This window comes from Aplidium turbinatum, chromosome 9 (assembly GCF_918807975.1).
Source record: "Aplidium turbinatum chromosome 9, kaAplTurb1.1, whole genome shotgun sequence".
In the NCBI taxonomy this organism is placed as follows: Eukaryota; Metazoa; Chordata; class Ascidiacea; order Aplousobranchia; family Polyclinidae; genus Aplidium; species Aplidium turbinatum.
Window position 1 is genome coordinate 12,134,063 of NC_137480.1, and position 23,406 is coordinate 12,157,468.

The window sequence follows — 23,406 nt, forward strand, 5'->3', positions numbered from 1 at the left end:
TACATTGGTAAAGTTGCTAATAGTGACGTAAATATTTCTTTGAGATCGTCTTTTTAATTATGTTTTTTCAAACAGGACTTTAAAAACATCACTTTTATACAAAGCTAACTCATGACTAACCGATAGAAAATTTTATTTAAAAACTGCTCTTTTTGTAACAATTGTTGAAAAATTCAAACGTTGAAACAGGGTTTTGTACTTTTAAAGTTTTAAAATAGACAAGATATTTGTAGCAAATAGCAATTAACCAGTAGGCTATCAATTGATTCAAATGTTAGGCTTCCAAGTTTTATGTTAAGTGGTCAAATAATAAATAGATAGATTTGTTTATATCAGATTAACTCAAAACCAGAATGTAGCGGCTAATTTTAGCCAGATAAGCCAAAACTGATGCGATTTTTGAAATCAGCACCCCTAATTCTTCAAATCCGTTCCAAGCTTTCACCCGAATATCTTTCATCACAGTGTTATCAACAAATCTTGCCCGGTTATCATAGCAGAACAAATCAAATACATGGTACGATAATCTGTTTGCGGTTTGAGAATATAAATGTATGTGTTAGCTTATTTTAGTGTTTCCAATCTTGAAATCACGTTTTCTATAGAAATATGAACCTCGTAAAGATAGGTAGTTCAAGAAAAATTTTGTATGCAGGCAAGAAATAAAGTCCACTGCTTGCTTCATAAAGTTGCGCAAAATTTTGACCTTAACAAGCATGAAAGCCTAGTAGCACCGCCTGCGTGTTAAACGATAGGGACGCCCCCTTACACAAAAGAAGTGGCCTTATTGTTTTGCTTGTTTTTGTCACATTTTGCAGATTTTGACTGTCGCTGCTGCTACTGTCTGACGGAAATTTTATATGATTTTTTTTAACTTTTTGCTGACTTGTAATGATTTACAGTTGTATATTTTTGTTGCTTTGGGGAAGCATTAAAAATGAGAAAAAGTAAGTTGAAAAACGTTCAAGCAGAGTTTGATTGAAATTTTTTGTATTAAATTGCGCTTGTTTGTCAAATCCAAGTGAAATAACAACTCAATTTATTTCCTGGAGAAGAAAATAAAAACGTTAAAATATTATTTTTAGACCATTTCATTCAGACAGTTACAAAAAGTTGACAAAATCTGCAGAATGTAACAAATTAGGCCGTATCTCTAGATTGTCATTGGATGACGACCTTGCACAACGCGTTGGAAAGAAGGCTATACAGGTTTATGGACATGGCTAATTTTCTATTTTCATCTGCCATTCTATAAGTTTATGTTCATATTTAGTTGTTTTGTTGAACCCCCTTGCCGTTGATTGTGGGATACTGCCTTGGATGATGCATATTCTTTTAATTGTTATTTAGTGTTCCAGCCATATTGTCACCTTTGTGCTTATTAGGTCCCCCCAGTTTTCTTGGTGTTTTTTATGAGGCGCAATAGCGAAGCTTTGTTTTTTTTGTCACCAAGATATTGTATAAAAGGCAACAAAAATTTGTACATTCCATATTCGGCAGAATCGTCCATTCTATTCTCAAAATATTCCACTGCACATTCTGTAGTTTGGTGTACCACACCATTCTTTAATTCATTTCAATTAATATTTATTGAATTAAGTGCAAGAATAGTATGCCCTCAATTCTTCATCCCTTATTCTTAAAAAGGGCCACCAAGGTATTGTCGAGTCACAAGCGATGATAAATCATAACACCATATCAGAAATCCTGTTTATTAGACAAAAAGCCTTATTACACCATGTTTGACCTTATTTTCCCAATTTCTTCCATCAGAAGTGTCCTTAAAATTTATTTTAAAATACAGTTGGCTTGTGTAATTTAAGATAATTGTGATCTCCAACTCAAACGAAAAGCGTTATTTAATCATACTCGTTATTAAACAAATGTGATCTGTGGAACGTTTAGCATTCGCATATTCAACACATGCTTTGCTCTGCAATAGGAAACGAAGAATAGGCTACATGTTTTTTATGCTACTACTACCACTAAAGCTTGTTTCGACAGCGTTAATTGTAAAAAATGTCACACAATAAAATATTTAGATTTAAGTTACAAACCGTTTGTATATTTCTAAACTTTTCTGTACTTACCTTAGACATGTTAAAAGCGTTTGTTGTTCTCGTCGAAAATGCTGGGTGCAATGTTGTAAAATGGCAAAGCGCGGGGCGCTTTGCCATTTTTTTGTACAGTTACCTACATTTCTTGCTGTCTAGGTCTATGCCGCTATCGTACTTTAATACTGTTGCCATCGTTGTCCATTGACATCATCTGCATCCGTGATAGCTTTACCATGTTTTGAACATGTCGACAGTTTCAGTTCTTGTGAAAAACTTCGATTGGGTTACAATGTGCGGTAATGCTGTTACGCTTTTATAGAACTGTGTGCTAACAGTGCTGTACTTGGGGTAATACTTTGATAATACTGTAACATTAAGAAATTCGTTCTTGTGATGTGTAGAGAATTTTTTTACTAGCGAATTCTTTACGTCGTCATGGATCACCAGTCTTGATCCAAACCTCATCATTCCGGATAAACAACTGTATTCGTTTCCATTGTTGCTGTGCCAAATTAAATAACAGTTTATGTTGTCAAAACTCAGTCTTTGTCTCACCCCGAAGCGCATTGCATGCAGTCTCTTGCATAGTTTGCAGTCTCTTTCAGTAGTTGTGTCTAGAAACTAAAATGCAGTGCAATGTTTAAAATGTTTTGCTGAGTTGTTCGCAACAAAAGTAGGTTAATTTACATTGAAACAAAACGATATTTTGTTCCAATGTAATGTTCCTTGGTCTTAGTATATACAGGCTACCGCAAAATGATTTAAGACCTTTCTAAATTTTCAAGAAAAATTAACATTTTGTATATAATGAAACCTTTCAATAAAATCAATCAACCATTCTTAATATTTTGTCAATATTAAAATCTTTGTCACATTTTTCACAATCTTTGCATTGTTAGTCTTAATGCTTAATTCACAGTGTAGATTCAAACGATCTGTTCAAACTCATTCAACTACTTAATGCTTAATGTTAGTCGTATGATCTGATGTAAAACGCACAGCTACAAACTGGCGTAAATTTTGCTGTACGCGAAAAGGTCCGAAGTCACTTTGCGGTAGCTGTATAGTCTTTGTCAAGAATATAATGTTTCGTCTAAATAAAATTTGTTTTAAAACCACCTAAATTGGTAGCATTGTGTACTGTTACTGTATGTATAATTGTAATATGTGTCCTAAAAATCCCGACTTGTGGTCAAAGATAAATGACTAACTGTAGAAGAGCATAGTTATGGCACGTCTGAAATAATCTTTTCCTCCATCTTTGAAAACAATGGTGCGTGCTATTATATGTCACTATGAGAAGGTTGTAAGTTTGTGTAGTCAAAATACTTAATGTGCTCACGTTTTTCAAGTCAATATACTTCGGAAAGTAACTGATTATTACTCTATTATTGTTCAATGATAATCACATCTGTAACCATTTCGTAACTTTTTGGGATCTATTTACTACTGTACAACGTACATTGATTATAAGGTCTAAAGTGTTTTTTGTTGGTGTAAAGATCTTACTGTACGTTTTCGTTTTGCGTATCAAACGCTGAAGTATTTTTTTTCTGTTGTCTCGTTACCTAAGTGAGTGTGCTATAGACTTTACTTTTGTGAAAGTGTTGACCTGTTACGTTTGTGTGATTTATTGCCGCGCAAGTATTGCGTTTGTGTGACCAGTTCATCTGTGGATGTAAGAAAAGTGCATATGTGTCACAGCCACTTGCTTTTCCTCCATGTTTTGCATTGCAAGTTTAAAACCAAGAGGTGTTTGTGTTGCTGAAATTATCAACCAGGGAGGGATGTTATTCACGAAAATTTTTATATTCACTTTGGTTCTCATTTTATGACGCAAGAAAATGTTGAGCCCTTTTATGCAAATTATTTTTTGGAAATGTTAACCCAAAACCTTCTACCCTACTCTAAAAATGACTTGTTTAACTATGAAAGTCCATGTTTCTTCACCACTTTTGCAACTTTTCCATTCTATTTAGTACAAGGTAGTATATGTTCATGATGGATCAGTTGAAAATGTAGCTAAAAATATCCCAGTTTAAGAATCTTACAAAAGAAACTGTAGGCATGTTTCATGATACAAATACTTTGTTCACTACCTTTTTGATAAACCTCCAACTACCAACAAACAAGTAAAAATTGTTAATTTCAAGACAGTAGCCACAGTGCTTCCTCTGTTCTTGACTTTTCGATATTTGACTTTTCATAGGAGCTTGCAAAATAACCTTAAGATATGACATTGGAACTTATAGGATTATTTTAATGGCGATAATCGGTGAAAATTCTCCATAAAATTCTTTCGTTGCATTAACAGAGATTGTTCGAGTAGCCTATTTGTACCATGACAAATAGGCTTAATTACTATGGGATTTTTAACGGGGGTTTTCACCACATCAATTTATACTTTGAGGATTTTTATCTGCATTTTTAAACAAGTCATCACGAAAAGTTGCGAAAAACATGAGTTTTCAAAGTTAAAAAAGGATTTTTAGGGTTAGGAATTAGTTGGGTAAAATTTTTGAAAAATTGGCTCGAGGCTTTTGAACATCCTGTTGCACCACAAAATGAGAATCAAGTTAATGTTGTATAATTGATAAGTTACACACGCGCATCTGCACCCGACGAGAGTCTGCTTGTGACTTGTAAAACGTGATAAAGCCTTTCAAATTGCACACGATGGGCTACTATTTGTACATGTTTTTCGAATTGTTCAGACAGAGTAGGGCGCTAGTTTTGATAAAAAAAAATGCTGCTTTTCTCAGTTTGTTTGTACAGTTGAAGCGTAAGTAATTCAAGCAATGCACATAACTTATATCTTAAAAAATAACTCCCCAAAGAATATTCTTTTGCTCAGAGTTCCTTTTAATTTGTTTTCTCATTGTGATTATTGAGCCATCGGCGGTATGACAATCGCTACATTTTTGTTCCGATGAATTGAGTCACTGTACAATTGAATCTATCGCAAATATTTATTTGTGTAAAAACAATGTTTGACTAAGTTTTTTAAAAAAACACAAAAAATCAACCAGGGTTAGACCGAACCATCTCCTGGTAACCCTACTTGAACAATTAAATACATAAATTCAAGAAGGGCCTAATTCCCACTAAGATAAGACGCATCATGCCTAAAAATTTCAATTGTTGAAGATTCTGTGGAAAACCTAGGGAAAAGTTGTCCAATTGATGAAGTTGGGCCTCTCTTAAATTCAATAGAAATATTAAGAGGGTAATTTTTCATGTTTAGACTTTAAAAATTTGGCCTTTTTTTTAGGTTTTACTTAGATCGGAAAATCACAAAAAATAAAATTTGAAGAAAAAAAGGGAGTTGGCCCCTTTTTGAATTTACGTAATCAATTGCATCCTGTGGTTGATGTACATAATTTCGTTGTACTTTAAACTTTTGCTATATGTTATCGTACTTTGTTAAAAGGTACCGTACTAAAATAGGTTCAAATAGTTACTCCAATGTCATTGAAAGAATTGTAAAATTGCTATTTACTATTTGTCTGGAGAACACAGGCTTCAATGAATGCTTCTTTTACCCAGATAGAAATAATACATTTACTGACTAAAAAAATCGTGAACTCTCTTGTTGCTGGTACCTTGTTTTGCGTACGTTTGCTTTTGAATTTGAAACGCGTGTTTGTACCCAAGCTGTTCATGAAATTATTTTAGTACTGAACGTTAAAACAGTTTCTGTTGAGTCAAACGTACGTTTTGTGCACTTTGACGTCTATTTCTATCATCCAATTGAATAAGTTCTGTTGTTTTGACTTTGTACGTTTGTAGGCCGATGCCTCACAACCAGTCAAGCAGAAATATGATTGTGAAATCGTAGTGATCTTCACATGATGTGCTGTCTGGTTAAGATGCTCAAACTTTTTTAATCTCATTTGTGGTTTACTTTTTATTGAGTTTGTCAAGATAAATTCATTTAAGCCATGTAATAACAAAGAAGCAGATTTGTACATATCCTTGATTTGTTCAAAACGTTAGCTACACCTTTTAAGAACTGCATTTTTTACTTCAATTTGCATTTTTAATTGGTTTTGATGTGTTGTGTTTTACAGATTTTATTTTATTCTGGGAAACTTGCCTGAGTTTTTATTGTTTAGTAGGGTTTTATTTTATATTGGAAATCTCGAGTAAAGCTACAATTTCGTTAAAGCCGAAGTTTTGGGAATTTTTGAATTGGTTTTTGTTGGAAAATCTAAAAAGACAAACAAAAGGTAAATTGACATTGTCTTGAAGTAAAACGACTGGTCAGTCATACATTAACTTAATCCACACAACACATTGGTTTCCGCTGGCTGATTAGCAAGTATTGAGTTTAAATAGTGTAGTTTTTCTATTAGACTAAAATTAATTTCTAATAGATTTTAAGAAGCTTATGTCAATCTTCCCAAGACTTTGAGCTCCATTATAAAAGGAACACATTTGATTAAAGTAGCCTAATGATCAATCAGTTTACGTTTGAGATTGGCCAACAGACTTTAGCCCTGGAATTGCAAAAATTCTGGGTGAAACTTCGTTCAAATGAAAACTTTTCACGCATTTTATCATTTTTTCAGATACATCTTTCCTGATTACCATATTTTCTTTGCAAGAGTGGTGCAACGTGCAACCTTACTGCAATTTAAGCAAGCACATTTTCTGTGTGACAATGACGACATCATGTAAGTTTGACATCACAATGTGGTTAACGAAACGAAACATTACTTTCAATAAACGTTACCTTGAATCAAGGCCACCTGGAGGTGCGGCCTGATTTGTCACATTTTGCAGATTTTGATTACAGCTACTGCTAGTGTTTGACTGACATTTTCTGAGATTTTTTTAGTTTTTGCTGTCTCCTCCTAAAGTAATGAAAGCTTTTTGTTGTCTTGGGAAAGCAGTAGCAAATGAGAAAAAGTGAGTTGAAAAACGATGAATCAAACTGTTATTGAAAAATTAACAGTCTGACTAAAATCTTCAAAATCAAATTTTTTTTGTTTTTCAACATCTGAGGATGTTAAAACTTCTGTCATCTGAGGAAAACAGTAAAGAAAGCGTAAAAATGTAGTTTTTAGAAAAATTTATTTAAACATTAGCCCAAAGTTAGCAAAATCTGGAAATTTCTGCAAAATGTGACAAATCAGGCCGTATCTTTAGGTAGCCATGGTTGAATTAACGATTTTCTTTAAAAGTTTATGTGTCCTAAAGTAAGCTAAATTTCTTCCCTAGTTAGGTTTCAAACAACGCATGTTTTATGAATTCAATTTAAATGTTTGAACTACGATAACATAGCACCTACGCTTTCACTAGTATTCTCACAACTGGCTTCGAATAATGATACTATTTGCAAATAATAACTCCATGTTCGGCATTGGGGAAGCAATCCTTCGAATAAATCCTTACTTTGAATACAGAAATGATGTCATATTGGAAGTGATCAGTTGCCTTTTGGTGAAAGTTGTCCTCAAGCAGCCTGGAATAGATTATTTCTCTCTGAGAGCTCATTTCTTCATGGAATTGAAAGAAACTTGCCAATCATTCTTTCATGGGATCTTGTCTGATAATAATAATTCATACGATGATGAAACCTATGCAAGTAATCTGGTCGCAGCCGCTCACGTAGTCACAACGTTTTCTTCCGAGGCCATTTATGATCTTTTCACAAATCTTGATGATCACTTTGTGCAACTGCACATGATGTTTCATTGCATCTGCTGGTTCCTTAATCCGTGCAATGAAGGAAGAATGTTCTTCTTCACCAATGAATCAACAGTACATCTTGAAGATGAGCTCCCTCGGACTCGGCAGATGATGGAAGAGGCCGTACTATCGAAAATTCACGGTAGCCTATATGATGTAATATAAAAGATGCTATAGCCTAGGCTAATTATAGAAAATTGTAACATGCACAACATCAAATACTTTTGTTGCGATTGAAAACAACTAGGCTACTGTTTAATGTTTGTTGTAATGTATCTGTTTAATTCAATCGTGGTCTTAAAACCAATTTAAATATCTTTGTTTACCCACTTTTGTGGTAGGCTTATATGGCACGAACATATGAAAACTGCTTTGCCTACAGTCACAAATATGGTTAAATTGGCTGAAAAAACAAGTTCGTGTAGTTTATTTTGCATTGCAAGGCATGTACGTGTAACCTTCATGGTGTATCCCAAATTGGCTTTATGGAACATTGTCGGCATTGTGCCTGTTAGAAATTAGTCTATTTCTTTTTCGTTTTCTTGCTAACAACGAAATGTTCCTTTGCATGTATTTAGTTTCTTTGCTTGTAGTTAAATGATTACGCAAACTTCTCTTGAGGACTTTCCAGGAGGTTACGTTTTCAAAACCCACATTATTTTTTATACAGTAGGCCTACTCTAAAATTTTATCGCATTGTTTTATAGGCCATATTGGTATTAAGTGAAAAATTAGTTTTTCGTCCTTCAGAGGTTGTGTAATCGTAGATTCGTTTCACAGAACATGCACAAGGAAGGGGCGATTCGTCGCAGAGACGTTGTGAATTCTACAAACTACTTCTTCAAATTATGGTAAGCTGTTTGTTTGAACTGTACAGTTAGGCTTATCATATTTTTGTGACTTCAAAGCGGGACGCTTCCAAAGACCAAGACCCCTTAGCTGTGATTTTTTATCTTTACATTTTCCGATATTATTACATAAGCCTACATTTAAAGCCATCCCGGCTGTGTTCATTGACCGTATTGTCATCGAGTGTTCGTGCGCATATTTTCTGTGTCTAAATATCGGTTTCAGTTCGAAAAATAGAAAGGGATTGACCTTAACGATACACAATAATTCGAATTCAGATCTTTTTCTGTACAGCATAAGAAAAAAAAATCATAAAATAGCCTGCCGCTTTCAGGTCGGTAAGTAACTCTCAATTGCACTGAGTTTACCCAACACTGCGTACGAGCTTTTGCAAATTTACTTGTTCGCCCAATCATACTTTTCTGTAGATAACACCTTCTACAAAAGACATTGTTCAATTTTACATTCTCGTAAAAGTCACAGCAGGACCAACCAGTATTGATTTTACATGTAATAACGGCCATCACGTTCAAAAATAAAAGTTTGAAGTGGTGATCTCTGCACATTCTTCATGTGCTCTTAAGGTTTGGTATCTTTGTGAGCTACGTTGAAAAGTATCTATGTTTAGACACGGACTTCAGCAACACAGAATGACAACAACGATTTTGCCACGGCAGATTCTGCATACGCTCGGTTGGTTGTGCTTTCTTTGACGATGTTATTTAAACATCACTTAGCCTACAATTTTTGTTTAACCAAACAATTGGTTGTTTTCTCTATTAATAGCTGCAATGGAGACGGCCAAGTAAAATGCTTCAGAATTGTATAAAAACTGTACTAGGCCCAATGGAAATGGCGTTAAAGAGTTTAGCTTTGCCTGGGTTTCTACTGTAATGTTAGCTTCATAGTCGACAATTATGTATTCAATGCTTTTTTATATCAATTAAAATAATCTTAAACTGTGCAACAATGCTTGGTTGTCTTAGTTTGGCTTCTAAGAGAGGAATTTTTAATTCAATTTAAACCTCATAAAACATGCAAAGTAGGTTACTACAGCTTCCCTTGTCTGTGGACAGTTCGAAAATTCCAAACTGTTCTTGGTTTCACTTTGTTTCCTTTTCGCAGAAACGGATCGCCAAGAGCCTTCAACGATCTTTATGACGATTAGTATTCTGCTGCTTGAAGTGTTCGGACTCAAACGCCTGGTATGCCTGTCAAAGCCATACAGCACTTGCAACTTGCCATTGGAATTTTATGAGAGAGATAGAGCAAGACTGGCGATGTGATCAAAGAAAGTTGCCTGCGCTTCACTTTACATAACGTATTATGAAGTTTAAACGTTAATATACAATATAAACTAATTTTTGGTGTTTCAAAAACACTCTTTTTCTGCTTTTCTTTTTCATAATTATGAAAATTGTTATAATAAAGAAAGGCTTGCTATCAAAATGCAATTGCACACAGTTATCTTTTATCTATTAAGTTTAGCTTTATACAATCGTTTGCTGCCAGCTTCGTGTTTATTTAATTATTTATACCACTGTGGAATGTAAAAAGGTGATTGTTGTAAAATGCAACTCAGGGATTTGCAAAATGAGGATATGGTTAACAACCATTCTAGAGTTCTAGAGATGTTAATGTTGCCAAGGTGCAGATGAAATTTTTAGCTGTTTTGTTCCTTTTGCAAAGCTTTTGTTTCTTTCGCGAAAAAAACTTAAATGAGGAGGCTGTCGATCGGAAGCTATGCTTTTAATATAGCTGGAGGTCGATTTTTTGAACAAAAAGGAAATACACAAGCACTGTATTTCATTTGGTGGAATACCCAAAACTCGCTTACATTCAGCCACTGTTTTGTGTGCTACGTACGCTTGGTATTGGTGCTCTCTTCTGTTTGTTAACTTACTTAAAGAATTAGTTTGTTAAAAGTATGGGCAAAGCCGGTACTTTAATTCTGATTGACCTCGCTAAGTTCTTTTGCAAGCAATCTATAACATTTTTCAAATTTACCTTACGAATACTGCTTCAGTTTTTGGTATCGTTGCTGTATTTATTCTGTCTTCGTTGTGCTTAAAATTAGTTTGGTAATTGAATAATATTCATTCATTACTTACACTATTGCGTTTTCAGTGCATTTGTTTTCTACTGATTGTTTTTAATGTAAAAGTTGCTTTGCTTGTTTTTTATATGATTTTTTTTTAAATGTAAATGAAATTGCATAATTAAGAACGTAGAATTGCACAAATGTAGATTTGCCATTTTTGAGAGTTAGGCTACAACATAGTAAATTGTCAACAGCTGCCACATTTGAAGTGTAGACAAACTATACAATAGGTCACGTATGTCTAATGCTGACTAACAACTAATCCGGTAACCAACTATAATATTGAGACCTATGCATTAAACTGAAACAAAACAGTCATTTCTATTTGTTTGCGGAAGGCAAAGAAGGCCTTGCGTCATGGACGACGACACCAAAGTTTAGATGCTATGGCTATAAAATCAAGTCACTCTTATGACTCAAGATCAAAGACTGCTTTGAGGTAAAAAAGAGGAGCGGGATTTTGTTTCTCGAACTCGCAGCCCTCTACGACATTGTATGACACCAACTCCACACCTTCAAACTGCTCCGGACAAGCACATGGTTGGCTTTGGCTGGGGAGTGGAGTTAACGCACTGCTACCATTGCGCAGTTCACGCTCCAGAAAAATACTGTGAGTCTGTCTAAACTTTCTAAAGTCGCAGTTTCCACTGCCACCAAATTGACACCTTTGTAAAGAACGCCTTGGGTGCTGTAGCTGGGTTCCTGCGGCCGACATGATTGCACAACACCCATGCCATGTAAGCGTTCCACTGGCTTTGCCGTCAAGAAACTATCTCCTTGTTCTTCTCCTATATGCACAGTGCACACATTTTAGATGGCACCATATGCGATTTTTAAGTGCAGGCGTAAGAAAAGCACAAGTCACATCATTAACTAAGGTTACTAAGCTATTTATTGCTCGTCAAACGGTGTACAGCAGTGCATGGTCATGCCGTAGCCTAACATCTATCCCAAGTCACCAGCTTGTCTTTGCCTTCTTTCATCGACTCATTAACCCATAAAATTCAACTTTTCCTCATATTTCGTTCTTCGGTTTTCAGTTTAGCGGCCACTCATGACTTTTCAAGCCATTGCTGAAGAATTCATTCAAATGTAAAAAGACAAATATGCTTTTTTAGCTGAACCATAAAACGAATTATATAATGATTTACAAAACTCCAAATTTGTAATTTTGTTTGATACTGATCCACTATTGCTCTAGGCCCTAGGGCAGTAAAATAGTAAACAACTTCAGTGCGTCGAAGGGAGCATAATCCGCCCTCAAGAACAGTGCCATCAAAGCCCCTGAGTTTGCAGTTAAACTCTTCAAATGTCAATGCAGTTAACGTATACTTCAAGGATCTTGATATTAGTCATTGAACTTTACAAATACACATTCGAGATGTTTTGTTTAGTCGAAGTTTTGTAACATATTAGAGTCATATCATAGCAATGTTACTTTTTTATGAGCGTATTGATGAACGGATAACAGCAATCGCTGTTTTTTGGAAAGTAGTAGCCTACAAGCAAAACTTTAGGACGACTTAATTATAGCAAGTATGTAGATTAAATTAATCATCCAAGTATGGAATCATGACCAAGCATCGTGTACACCAGAAATTGTAGATTTCATATTTATTTGCGTATCGTTTACTGTGCAAAAAAAAGATTTTTTAATCTTTGAAACCTATTGCTATACAGTGCCATCGTTGTGCCACTTTTTATTGTAATAAACTATTTCGAAGCGTAGTGATTTTGTTTTGTAGTACTGTAGGCCTAACATATTTTGAATGTGTTGTGGCAACATACTGTTCATGCAATACGATGTGATATTGGGCAATTGCAAATATAACAGACAGCAGGACGTAGCGAAAGATTGTGACCTCGTCGAGTCATTTCCCCTCATTTAGACTTGACATTGTGTCGAGCTACAGCTACGACCAACCAGGAACCGGTCCATCGATAACAATTTAGCCTACCAAGAGACTGACGTGATCATTGTACGAAAACTATGCGGTAATTTAAAGGTGGCATATAGCCTAAGCACTGGATTATCGAGATTTGACGACTCGTTTTGACTGTGGTTGGTTTTGAATCTTATCCTTGATAGGCTATCAAGGAATGATAGGTTATTCCTGGGAGTCTGTTGTTATTCCTGGTAGACTTTTTGTTTACGCTAACGTTTACTGCCACATTTTTTTGGATAGTTGTCGCTTGAGGCTACGCCGTAAAGTTTTCGCGGTTTTTTAGCGCATAGCGTCAATGCATACTTTTTAATGTCCTTTTTTCGCTACAACACGCCAATACCTTCCAGCGCTGCAGTTGAAAGAATGTTTTCAATGGACAAAGACATATTGAAACCAAAACGCAGCAAAATGTCAGATGAACAATTTCAGATGCTTGTGTTTCTTCGTGGAAATTCAAAATAAAACTTGTTTGTTTCGAGTGGTTTATACCGTGTGAATGTTTGGCACCTAGCAAACAAAATGAGTTTACGCTAGTGCAGAGGTCACCAAACTACGGCCTGCAAACTGATTTCATCCGGCTCGCCCGGTGCTGCGGAAATAACAGCTGCACTCCAACTGTTAAGGAAAAAAGTTAGCAAAACTGTTAGTTCTTACAATTCGTTGTTGTATGTTAAATTTGTACATTTTTCCACCAGGCAGCTTTGAGCCTACATGTTGGTGTTCTGTTTTTATCATAAAGCCACCACAAATGGGGACAGCCTAGGCCAAATTTGGAAAGATGTAATGTTTTTTTCAAGAGCACGATGCCCTGTTAGATCCCAGCAGAGATAACTTTTCCAGCAACCTTTCGATTTTCATCACAACTTTGTTATTTATTGTGCTCAATTCAAGTCAATGGAGATTCTAAATACTGTAGTTGTAGGCCTATATCTTTTCGCAATTTGCATCCGGCCCACAGCTGTTAATCTCGCAGCAATCCGGCCCTCAGAGAAAAAAGTTTGGTGACCCCTGCGCTAGTGTATGCGCTGACGCCGCCAACTTTTTTTACAAGTTATGTTGACGCATACGGTGTATGGTTTTTCGAACGTTTGCGTTTACGCTGACGGCGTCAATATTTTTTGTATGCGCGTACATCACTGCCTACTTATAGAAGCTGTTTACACAAGGCCGGTTACCAAGATTGGAAGAGTGAAGTTTCGGATTGTTGAAATGTTGTGGCCAAAAATACGTATTCCATCCAGTAGGTGCCACTGAATGGAGAGCTGTCCTGAAATGAGTTGCTCAAGCGCACACCCCGAGAGTCGAACCAGGTCTGCGTGACCTCGAGTCGAGCGTTGTTGCCAGCCACCAGACTAGCGTAGGTTATCTGGAAAAAAATGTTGGGAGGACTAGAGTTTTCAACAAAGCAAAATTCGTAGCCTATAGTAAATGAGTAAACATACAATGTTAAAGTTGAGGTTCGAAAAAAAAGAAGTTTAGTAGACTAAGGGTCCGGAGGAATCGCCTCCAGAAAACTTTGACAAACTTAACCTTCTTTGATGCTTTCTGTGTATTTTTAGGCATAATAGCCAAATGTTTTTTTTATCTAAATGCACACATTAGCCCATAGGCTACACGGCCCAATTTATCAATTCGAAATGCATTTCTTTAAAAGTTTTGAGTGACAAGTTTTGGTTTAAATTAAAGGAAATAGGCTATTGTTTCTTTCATTGCCACAGGAAGGTTTCAATGAAGCACAAACTTTGTTTTCTGCTTTTCGTGATTTTTTACACATCGGCAGGGGAAAATTTCTAAAATCAGGATGAAATGTCGCCCTTGTTCATTTGTGGTACCGTAGTGTTTTTTAATCCGCTTCGTCACTGCCCCAAACCACTTAATTTTTTGCTGAAATGATTGTTGAGACTTGAGACCCACTTGCAATCTAATAACCTTGATGTAGCCTAAGTTAGCCCATCTTACAATTCTCTTGCAATCAAAGGTTTTCCGACCAAAATTTAATCTCTTTTAATCTAATCTTTTTTAATCCTTTAAATTTTATCCTTTAATTACAAAAGTAGCGTGCTGTGCACTCCTGGGTATTCAAGAACCATAGTCTCTCTTCCTTGTAAAGTCAAAATGACCTTGAAAATGAATACGGTATACATACCGGAATGATTGATATCGCGTTTCAGCACCACTTTCGATTGCACTGCCATTTTAGTCGTTATGTGGAAAACTAAGATGGGGACAGTTTTGTGTAGAATTTCTTATCTGGCCGGATACGACAACGATTTGTTCTTGATGAGAAACAAATGAAATAGCATCTACAGTGATAGAAAAACACCTGAAACTACCCATTTCACTCAAAAATGTGTTCATTCTAAAGTTGGTAGGCTAAATTTTTATTTTAGTGGCAAAAATGGGCTCCATCAAAAGTGAAAAACGAAAAACTCCTCATTTTCCCTTTAACTTACAATGTTATGCTAGGGGGGGGGGGAATTGCCCCACTTTCCCCCCTCTCAGAGCCCTGATTAGATGTAAAGACGAGATTGACAAAGAATGTGGAACAACAAACTGGTAGGCCTATATAAAAATACACATGGACTGGATTGGCAAAGAAAGGGGGAAAGCTTTTGCTCAGCAGCGGACATTGGACAACCACAACCTGAAAATGATGGAAAACCAAGTTCCAGGTGAAATTTTATTCTTCAGTCAAGTGTTTCCATCAAAAATCTCTAAAAACGATTTATTTGTTTGTTTGTTATATCTTTATCCTGCATTGCGGGAAAGCGGACTTGAGCGCAGAGACGCCGGAACAATTTTTGACTGGGGCAGGATTATGAAAAAAGGGCACTTTTTTTAAGTTTTAAGATAAGATGTAGCGATGATGCTGGGCAGTTCGTTAATCGTTTTCCACTTATATTAGCCATATAAATCGAAATGTGAGACAGATGAAAATAAATGAATAAAATATATTGAAATAGCTTGAACAAGAAGAAACGAAAGATAAATCTCACGTTCATAGCGGGCATTTGCTTGGTGATCCGCGAGCAAAGTCTGAAATCGTTGTTTTTTAACCCTTTGCATAAAAGTTTTTAATTTTATCAAGGCTCATCCACTAAATTGTCGTCTCTTTGCTTCGTTATGTTCGAATAAGGATCTTGATCACGAACAGCTACTGATGCATATTCAAGTTCGCTGGTTATCAAGGGGAAAAAGTGTTTAACAGATTGTTTGAGTTACGTGATGCTTTGAGAGAGTTTCTTGGAGAAAAAAATCCAAGCTTGTTGCTCATTTCAACAATAGCTTTTGGGTGCTGTTCTAGCATATTTGGCTGACATTTTTGAACAATTGAATAAACTTAATTCATCGCTGCAAGGAAAGCAGACAAATTTAATTATCCTCAGTGATAAAGTGTCTGCTTTTACAAAAAAACTTTACCTTTGGAGGACGAGATGATTGCAGGGCAACTTTGACATGTTTCATCAATTGCACGAATTCACTGAAAAACCAAAAAAATGCTGAAATTAATAAAAAAGTGTTGATGAATTTTATTTTTGACTAGCCTACTACTTTGAATATTATGTTGCATCCATCTGAAAGTGAGCTTGATAACATTTTGGATACAAGCTTCACATGAGTATCCACAACTGTCTCAGAAAGCTTTGAAAATAATCTTACTTTTGTGACATCTTATCTTTGTGAATGTAGATTTTCTGCATTGGTTACAATAAACACAAGTAGGCTATTGTTCTCGACTTGAAGTCGAAGATGAACTCCGATTGAGTCTTTCAAGTATTACACCTCGTTTGGATATGCTATGCTCAAATGTGCAAGCTCAAGGTTCGCACTAAATGTAGCAATCTTTCTAAAACCAACTAGCCTACTGTTTATGACTTAGCAGACAATAAATGATATTTGTTCGTTACAAGGGGAGGAGGAAGGGGAAGTGAGTAGTAGGCCTAGTCCGTGACTGAGACACAATTTCTTCAAGTGGTCCTTGAATCTCAAAAGGTTGAGAACCTTTGGCTGTAGGCTACCGTACATCACCTGTTTGTGAATAGTCGCAAACATTCGGTTGTTTAAACTGTTGTCTGTCATTGTGGTACGAAGCCACATTTTTACTCGCCTCGTGGCGTTAAAACTGCGTTCAGCATTCACCATTCCTAATTTGACGCTATATCATAACGGCTTACTTACTCTTTCCTTCTAAACAATTTTAACTTCCAGGTTCTCACACTCTTTGCTATGCTAAGACGTTTATAGGCTACCATTCCTTAATTTTCCTACAGTTCTGTATCACTCAGATCTTTTTTCTAACTAAAACCAAGACCACGACAAACATTTCTTTTCTCATAAGCCATCAACAATATTTCCCTGACAATATTTCGACCATCCAGCCCTACCTTTGGTCCTATGCAATGCAAAACAGTCGTTAGTGGTGCCTCGAATCATTGGCGTTTGATTTTCACAGCTGGTGGTAACATCAAACACAGTTGTGACAAAACTGTCTTTGAAGAAGCAAAGGAGTGGTAGAATTTCAATAAATTATGTTTGTGACCTACACAATAGCTCATTCTCGAGTAATGATACAAGAACTACAATACCGGTACGGTATTGTTATACAAAGAACAATAGCACGAAAGGGCATCATGTAGCTTAACCTACTGAATTTTGCGTTTGAATATTATTTTGAGACAAAAATGAAAGATTGTAATTTAGCTAAAAGCGATAGCAGAAATTGTTATATTGAAAAACGTGCAGTAGCTCACATGACCCTAAAAGGGCACCATTGCCCCCCATCCAGAGAAATTTTGAGGGCAGGGGGGCGATTGCCTCCCCGCTTCCAGCGCCCCTGCTTGAGTGCTATGCATCGGTGTACGCCTTCCGACGTACACCTGACCCACGCTGTAGCCGACTGCAATGTCTGTTTCCGGTTGTCTACTCTACTTATGATTTAAATTTGGTACTAGGCCTACCCATTACTCGAAATCGATCACTGGGTAGAGGCAATTATCGTAAAGTTTCTTGCCCAGGGAAACAACAGCAAGTGCGGGTGGCTGGAGTCGAACATGCAGGCTCTCGACTGCGAGCCCAACGCGCTAACCACTCGGCCACTGCTGCCGATAGAAAAATGGGCTTTTATTTTTCCACTTTAAATTGGAATTTTTGGAAATAGTGGAAGAAGTACGCTGTAAAGCAAATGCATCGCCTCTCCCCTCCCGTACATTGGAAAAAAGGTAGCGTTGTTACTGCAGGCGCCAGTGGTGTGCCACTGCCCCCCTCTGCAAATGCATGAAGACTAAAAGTGTACCATATGCCAGTTCTTATTAAATATTTTACCATTTTTTATAATTTTAGACTGTGTGATTTTGGTTTGCTTTCAGTTTCTGTTGCTGGGTAGTTCAGTTTATCAAATTGGATGATATTTTGTTAAAGATCTAAATTGTGTGTTTGGATAATTTTAAATTATTTCAATATGAAACGCTTTATTTTTGATTTTTTTTTTTTTTGGCTTATTTCATTGAGCATTCAGAAATCAGAATCAGACCTTCAAAGATATAATGCAACTATGAGGAATATGTAATAAAAAATTTACTAGCAATTCAAGAGAAGTACCAGCACACCAAAAAAACAGTTGTGCACTTGTGCTTGCTTCACTCGCCTAATAGTGATGCAAGCCGCGCCGCGCCGCGTGCGCGGCCGCTTATGACTTTTTTGCCGCGTGCCGCGCCGCGCTGCGTGGAAAATTGAAATGAAAAAGCCGCGCCGCTTGCCGCGTAAACTTTCAAGAAATTAAACTTTTGTAAACGTAAACTTTCAACTTTTCAAGAAAATCAGTTATAAAACTTCAAATTTAAATTGGAAACACTAATCAGTTTTTTTTCGGAAACCCTAAGCTGGAAAGCTCAAAGCTATGCAAATGGCTTGCAGTTGACAGGGTTTTTGGGGCTGGCTTGTGAGGAAGCTGTACGAGTGTTTTTGGTTAATAGCCTAGCTGATAAGCTCAGTTACCAGGCTATAGGCCTAGCGCAACTACCGCATTAGTTACTGTAACAGTTAGCCTAGTGAGTTCAGGCTATAAGTTTTACTCTTGACATCTTGTCTGTCTGTGTTGTGTGTAGTTTACAGCCCTCGAAATTAGCTTCCATCTACGACGGCAAAAACATTGCCGTCGCCAAATCAACAAACCTTGGATTGCGGCGGCAATTGCTGTATGCTTTAATCAAACGAAATTTTATGCGCTTCTTCTTCATCGCGTGTCACACGGCGGTAGCCCAGAGTTAGTTCATTTATTTATTTGTCACAAACACAAACATGAAAAGAATACAAAGTATACAATAATCGGTTGTGTGTCATATGACGAGGAGACTGCGAAAAGACCAAACGGTCATCTAGTCAGCAGCCACCTCAAGAGCATCACGCATGCTAGTTTATGCGCTGACAATGCTCTTGTGAACTGTAAAAAATTTACAACCTTGTAAATACTGGCTTAATTGTTACGAAAAAGTTATTCTTTCATCGAATGCTTATTTTTGACCGGTGTTGTTGCGAATATAAAAAGTGGTACAAAATTAGATAAATGGTTCTTCGGCAATAAAGAAAAGTAATGCTTCCGATCATATGGCATTGCGCGTTCATGAACAGGCAGTTTTGCGTCTTCAAGTATTCCAGTGACGACGCGACAACCTCATCCTCCGATGATTCCGATTCTGACTAGTTCTTTATCCAACAGACTTTGCGTTGCTCGCAGTAGGCTATCCTAATTGTGTCGAAATTATGTTAGTGTACTCAGTGATGGGCATTATCGGCGACAATTCATCGGCGATAATTATCGGCGATAAATTTTTATCGCTTATCGTTATCGCTCAATTATTTTTTCAGGTATCGTTTATCGTTATCGCCAAAGGCAATATTTGATTATCGCCGATAAATTTTATTTTGGATCAGCACACAAGTGGAAAGATCATGAAAAGTAATATTTTTACTAGCCATCTAGTTAATGAAACTAAAATTAAAACCAGTTCTTCTTCAGTGCCTAAAGTGTGTGTGCACAGGTCGTTATCAGGGGAGGGGGCACGCCCCCCTGCAGCGACGGCCCTGGCAACACAATAATTTTTAGAGTTGCAAATTGCAATGCAATGAAATGCATGCAACAAGTCTTTTGTTGTTTTGCTGCAATGGGCAATCGCGAGTGAATTTTACAATTAAAATGTAAGCGCACAGGTGGAACAACTTCTTTTGAAGCGAAGCGAAAGAAATTGGCAAGTAGTTTGTGAAAGTGTCGCAATACGAGGCCGCTTTTACATCGGAAACATGGTCTTTCGCGCCACCTCACGATCAACTATTTTATTCTTGTGTTTTCTTTTTTCGTTGGAAGTGTTAGTTTTTAGTGATTGTCGTAAAAACATAAAATCTCTCTCGTCAAAACATGAAACTTACTATTTTAAGCGCATTAAATCTTTAGATGAGTAGATTAACTAAAATTGCAAGAACTTTCTTGAGACGTGCTGTTACGTCACAAACTCAGATTAAAAGACAAAATTCACACACAATAACAACACAAGATCGGTTATAGACTGTAAGATCAATTTTTTTCTAGCTTGGCGATATAACTTTAATCCAAAAATAATAACCGAATGCATAAGTGCCATTTAACTTAAAAAGTTAACCCATTTGTGCCGAAAGTGAAAGTACCGGTACTTAAAAAAAATTTCGGAAAATTTAAATATTGCATAATTATGACCTAAAAAAACATATCACAATTATTTTTTTCAAATTGTGTTTGTACTTTTTGAGAAAAAAGCCGTCCTATATATAAGACGCTAGGCAAATCCGTTATCAAATTTCACAAGTTTCTTGTGCGTAATGCTTAAACGTTATTACATTTTACTTATCGTTCAAAGTGATAAATGGGAAATGTCTTGTTCATGTCTTGTCATGTCATTATTGTCATCGAGCATTTTATTGAAATGAAAGTTCAAAAAAGATGAACATGAAAATTAGCAAAGTAACACAACATCACTGAAACAAGTCATTGCGGAATATGATATTGCTTGAAGCATTTAACATGCAGACCGACATCACATTTTTTGCATCTTGTAGTAGTTTTTGCATGACAATAGGCGGATCGAGTTGCGTGGTAAAATTATGCTAAATACAGTATAACCTTTCTCATTTACTGTAGCCTACCTATGCGACATAGCCTACCTCAATCAAATATTTTTATTCCCACTAATACAGTGCCTACATTGTAATTCTTATCTCAACAACTCAGCGTTCTGCCATTGCTTTAGTGATGGTGTTCACAAAGAAAACAAAAAAAAATTATCTGAAATTATCAGTAAATTACGATAATTATGTTCATCATCATCATAATCCATCGTCGGTTTGTTCCCCACTAGTGGGGGTGGCCGATTGTTTCCGCGCAGCAATTGTCTTAATCCCTTTTCTCCATTTCACCCTGTCCCTTGCATCTTCCTCCTTCAGTCCGACTTTTTTAAACTCATCCTTCACTTGTTGTTTCCACGTTCTTCTTGGACGACCGCGTTTCCTCTTCCCATCCACCTTTAGATCTAGTGCCTTTCTAAGAAAACTTCCTTCTTCCCTCCTTATCACATGTCCATACCATCTTACTCCATTTGCCCTTGCCAGTTGGTCTATGGTCTTTCTCATCTCTAGCATATCCAACAATTCTTCAGTCCTTTTTTCCCTTCTCGTTTTCACCCCACACATTGCTCTCACCATTGGCCATTGGCTCTTGCCAGTTCACTCTCTCTCAATACCCGGGTCAGATGCATCAATTTTGTACCTGTAGTCTCCAGAACGGAGAAAAAATTCAGAATGCTTGGTGCCATAAAATTTTGATTTAAAAGTCTTGAGATACTTCTCTACCAACTAAATCAAAAGACTGCCCCCAAAAAATATCATGTTTTTATACTGAAAATTAAATATCAGTGTGAGTATACCTATTTTATCAGTTTCTAGCAGGTTTACTGCAGTTGTGCGATAATGTACCTAAATATTCTGATACTTCAGCCAAAGTCATGTATTGTTTGACCTCAAGGTAGTAATAAATCATATGCTAGCAATAGTAATAGCAATACTTTTTTCATATGGAGCCATTGCCAATCAAATATGCGTAAAAAGCACCTCACAATCACAGTTAAATTAAAATTTAACAACTTTAACTGTATCTATGTTCTCTAAGATCAAAAATAGGTTACAGAATGCTTCAACAGGTATCATTTCTTATGAGCAACTTTTATAGTAACATTACATGTAAAAATAACTGTACAAAGGAGTGCTTACTGGTTTTACAAAAAAAAAGAAAAAAAAAAGTTCTGGAGACTACAGTGTTCTGGAGACTACAGACAAATTCAATAAGAAAGAAATTCCTAATCTTTTATTTATTCCGAGTCCTCTCTATGAAATCCTGCTAAGTGAGCATACTAGTCCATCACATACTGGAAGAATGTTTGCCATTTTAAACAGGGAAGCAATAAAAGCATACATTTTTTGTTAAAGTTTGTTCTGGAGACTACACAATTTTGGAGCCAGGCTAAATAGCTTCCATAGAAGAGTGAACTATTATCACACTTTTTAGTAAATCTGTTTTCTTGTTTTGTAGGTTTGTTTATATATAAATTTGCATCATTTTACACCCAAACAGGAGCACAGAGTAGGCATTGGTAGAGTAGTACCATGGGTCGTTCTGGAGACTACAACATAGTGGAGCCAAAATTGCAGATTCGTAAAATTGAGAAAAATACAAGGCCAAAATTGTAAAGCCAGTGTCATTTCAACATTAAAATGTAGCTAAAGCTGCACAGTGTTAAATAAAAGTCAGTTTAGCACTGCAGTATTTGCCTGTGAAAAATCACAAGGGAATTACAGAAGTAAAAACGTGAAGAATCCAAAAAAAGTGGGCAATTTTGTGATAAATCCAAAATTTTTGCTAAGAAGTTAACAATTTCCATTGAAAATTAGCATTACATAGGGGGGGCACATATCTAAACTGTAACTTAAAGCCTAAAAAAGTAGACTGAAACCTTAAAAAATACCAAAACTGCAAAAATGCGTTCTGGAGACTACAGGGTACAAAATTGATGCATCTGACCCACCCATGTCTCGCTACCATATAGCATTGCAGGCCGCACACAGCTCCGATATACTTTTCCTTTCATCCTTAGTGAAAATTTTCTGCCATGCAACATTTCCCCACATTCCCTGAACTTTGCCCAGCCCAATCTTGCCCTTGTTGTCACCGCTGCTTCACATCCACCATTTCCATTTATCCGATCACCCAGATAACAGAAGTCTGTCACTGTTTCGATGCCATGGAAGAACTCATCATCATGGCCTTCCACTTCATTCCTTCCTTTACTGCATTTCCCACAAACAAAACACTTCGCCAATCTTGTTGCGGCTCTCTTGACATTAGCACATCTTGCATGTACCCACTTTCCACATTCTGAACTATAATCACCAGCTCTATCTAGAATTGAAGTAGCCTATATCTGCCCACTAAGTTTGTTAAACGACCTTGCGACCTGCAACCTTGTGGCCGACCTTGCGACCTGCAACCTATGTGACTGAACCTTCGACTTGCAACTTGTGATCTTGTGACCTTGTGATCTTCTGACTTGTAATCTTGCAACCTATCTGCCACAATAAACTAACAGAACTCAAGACCGCGTTCAGATTCAATCTACTTGGCTTGTTTTTCTGTCTGTTGTAGGCGCATAACCGTATTAACTGAGCGACGCATATAATAATC

General features: G+C 36.5%; 1 protein-coding gene across 1 annotated transcript; it reads left to right on the plus strand.

The window, feature by feature from the left end:
* The first annotated feature begins 7,659 nt into the window (after nt 1-7,659).
* Nucleotides 7,660-12,496, plus strand: LOC145777759 (uncharacterized). Its single transcript, XM_082589204.1, has 4 exons — nt 7,660-7,893; nt 8,532-8,602; nt 9,229-9,293; nt 9,726-12,496. The coding sequence occupies exons 1-4, from the start codon at nt 7,746-7,748 to the stop codon at nt 9,766-9,768; spliced, it is 327 nt and encodes a 108-aa protein (XP_082445330.1). The 5' UTR covers nt 7,660-7,745; the 3' UTR covers nt 9,769-12,496.
* Nucleotides 12,497-23,406: the final 10,910 nt, after the last annotated feature.

Bases quoted from the DNA above. Each gene is read 5' to 3' on its own strand.
- LOC145777759 (XM_082589204.1), top strand. From the start codon at position 7,746: ATGATGTTTCATTGCATCTGCTGGTTCCTTAATCCGTGCAATGAAGGA. The intron at 8,603-9,228 runs GTAAGCTGTTTG...ATCTATGTTTAG, and splicing joins AACTACTTCTTCAAATTATG to ACACGGACTTCAGCAACACA. The intron at 9,294-9,725 runs GTTGGTTGTGCT...TCCTTTTCGCAG, and splicing joins GCAGATTCTGCATACGCTCG to AAACGGATCGCCAAGAGCCT.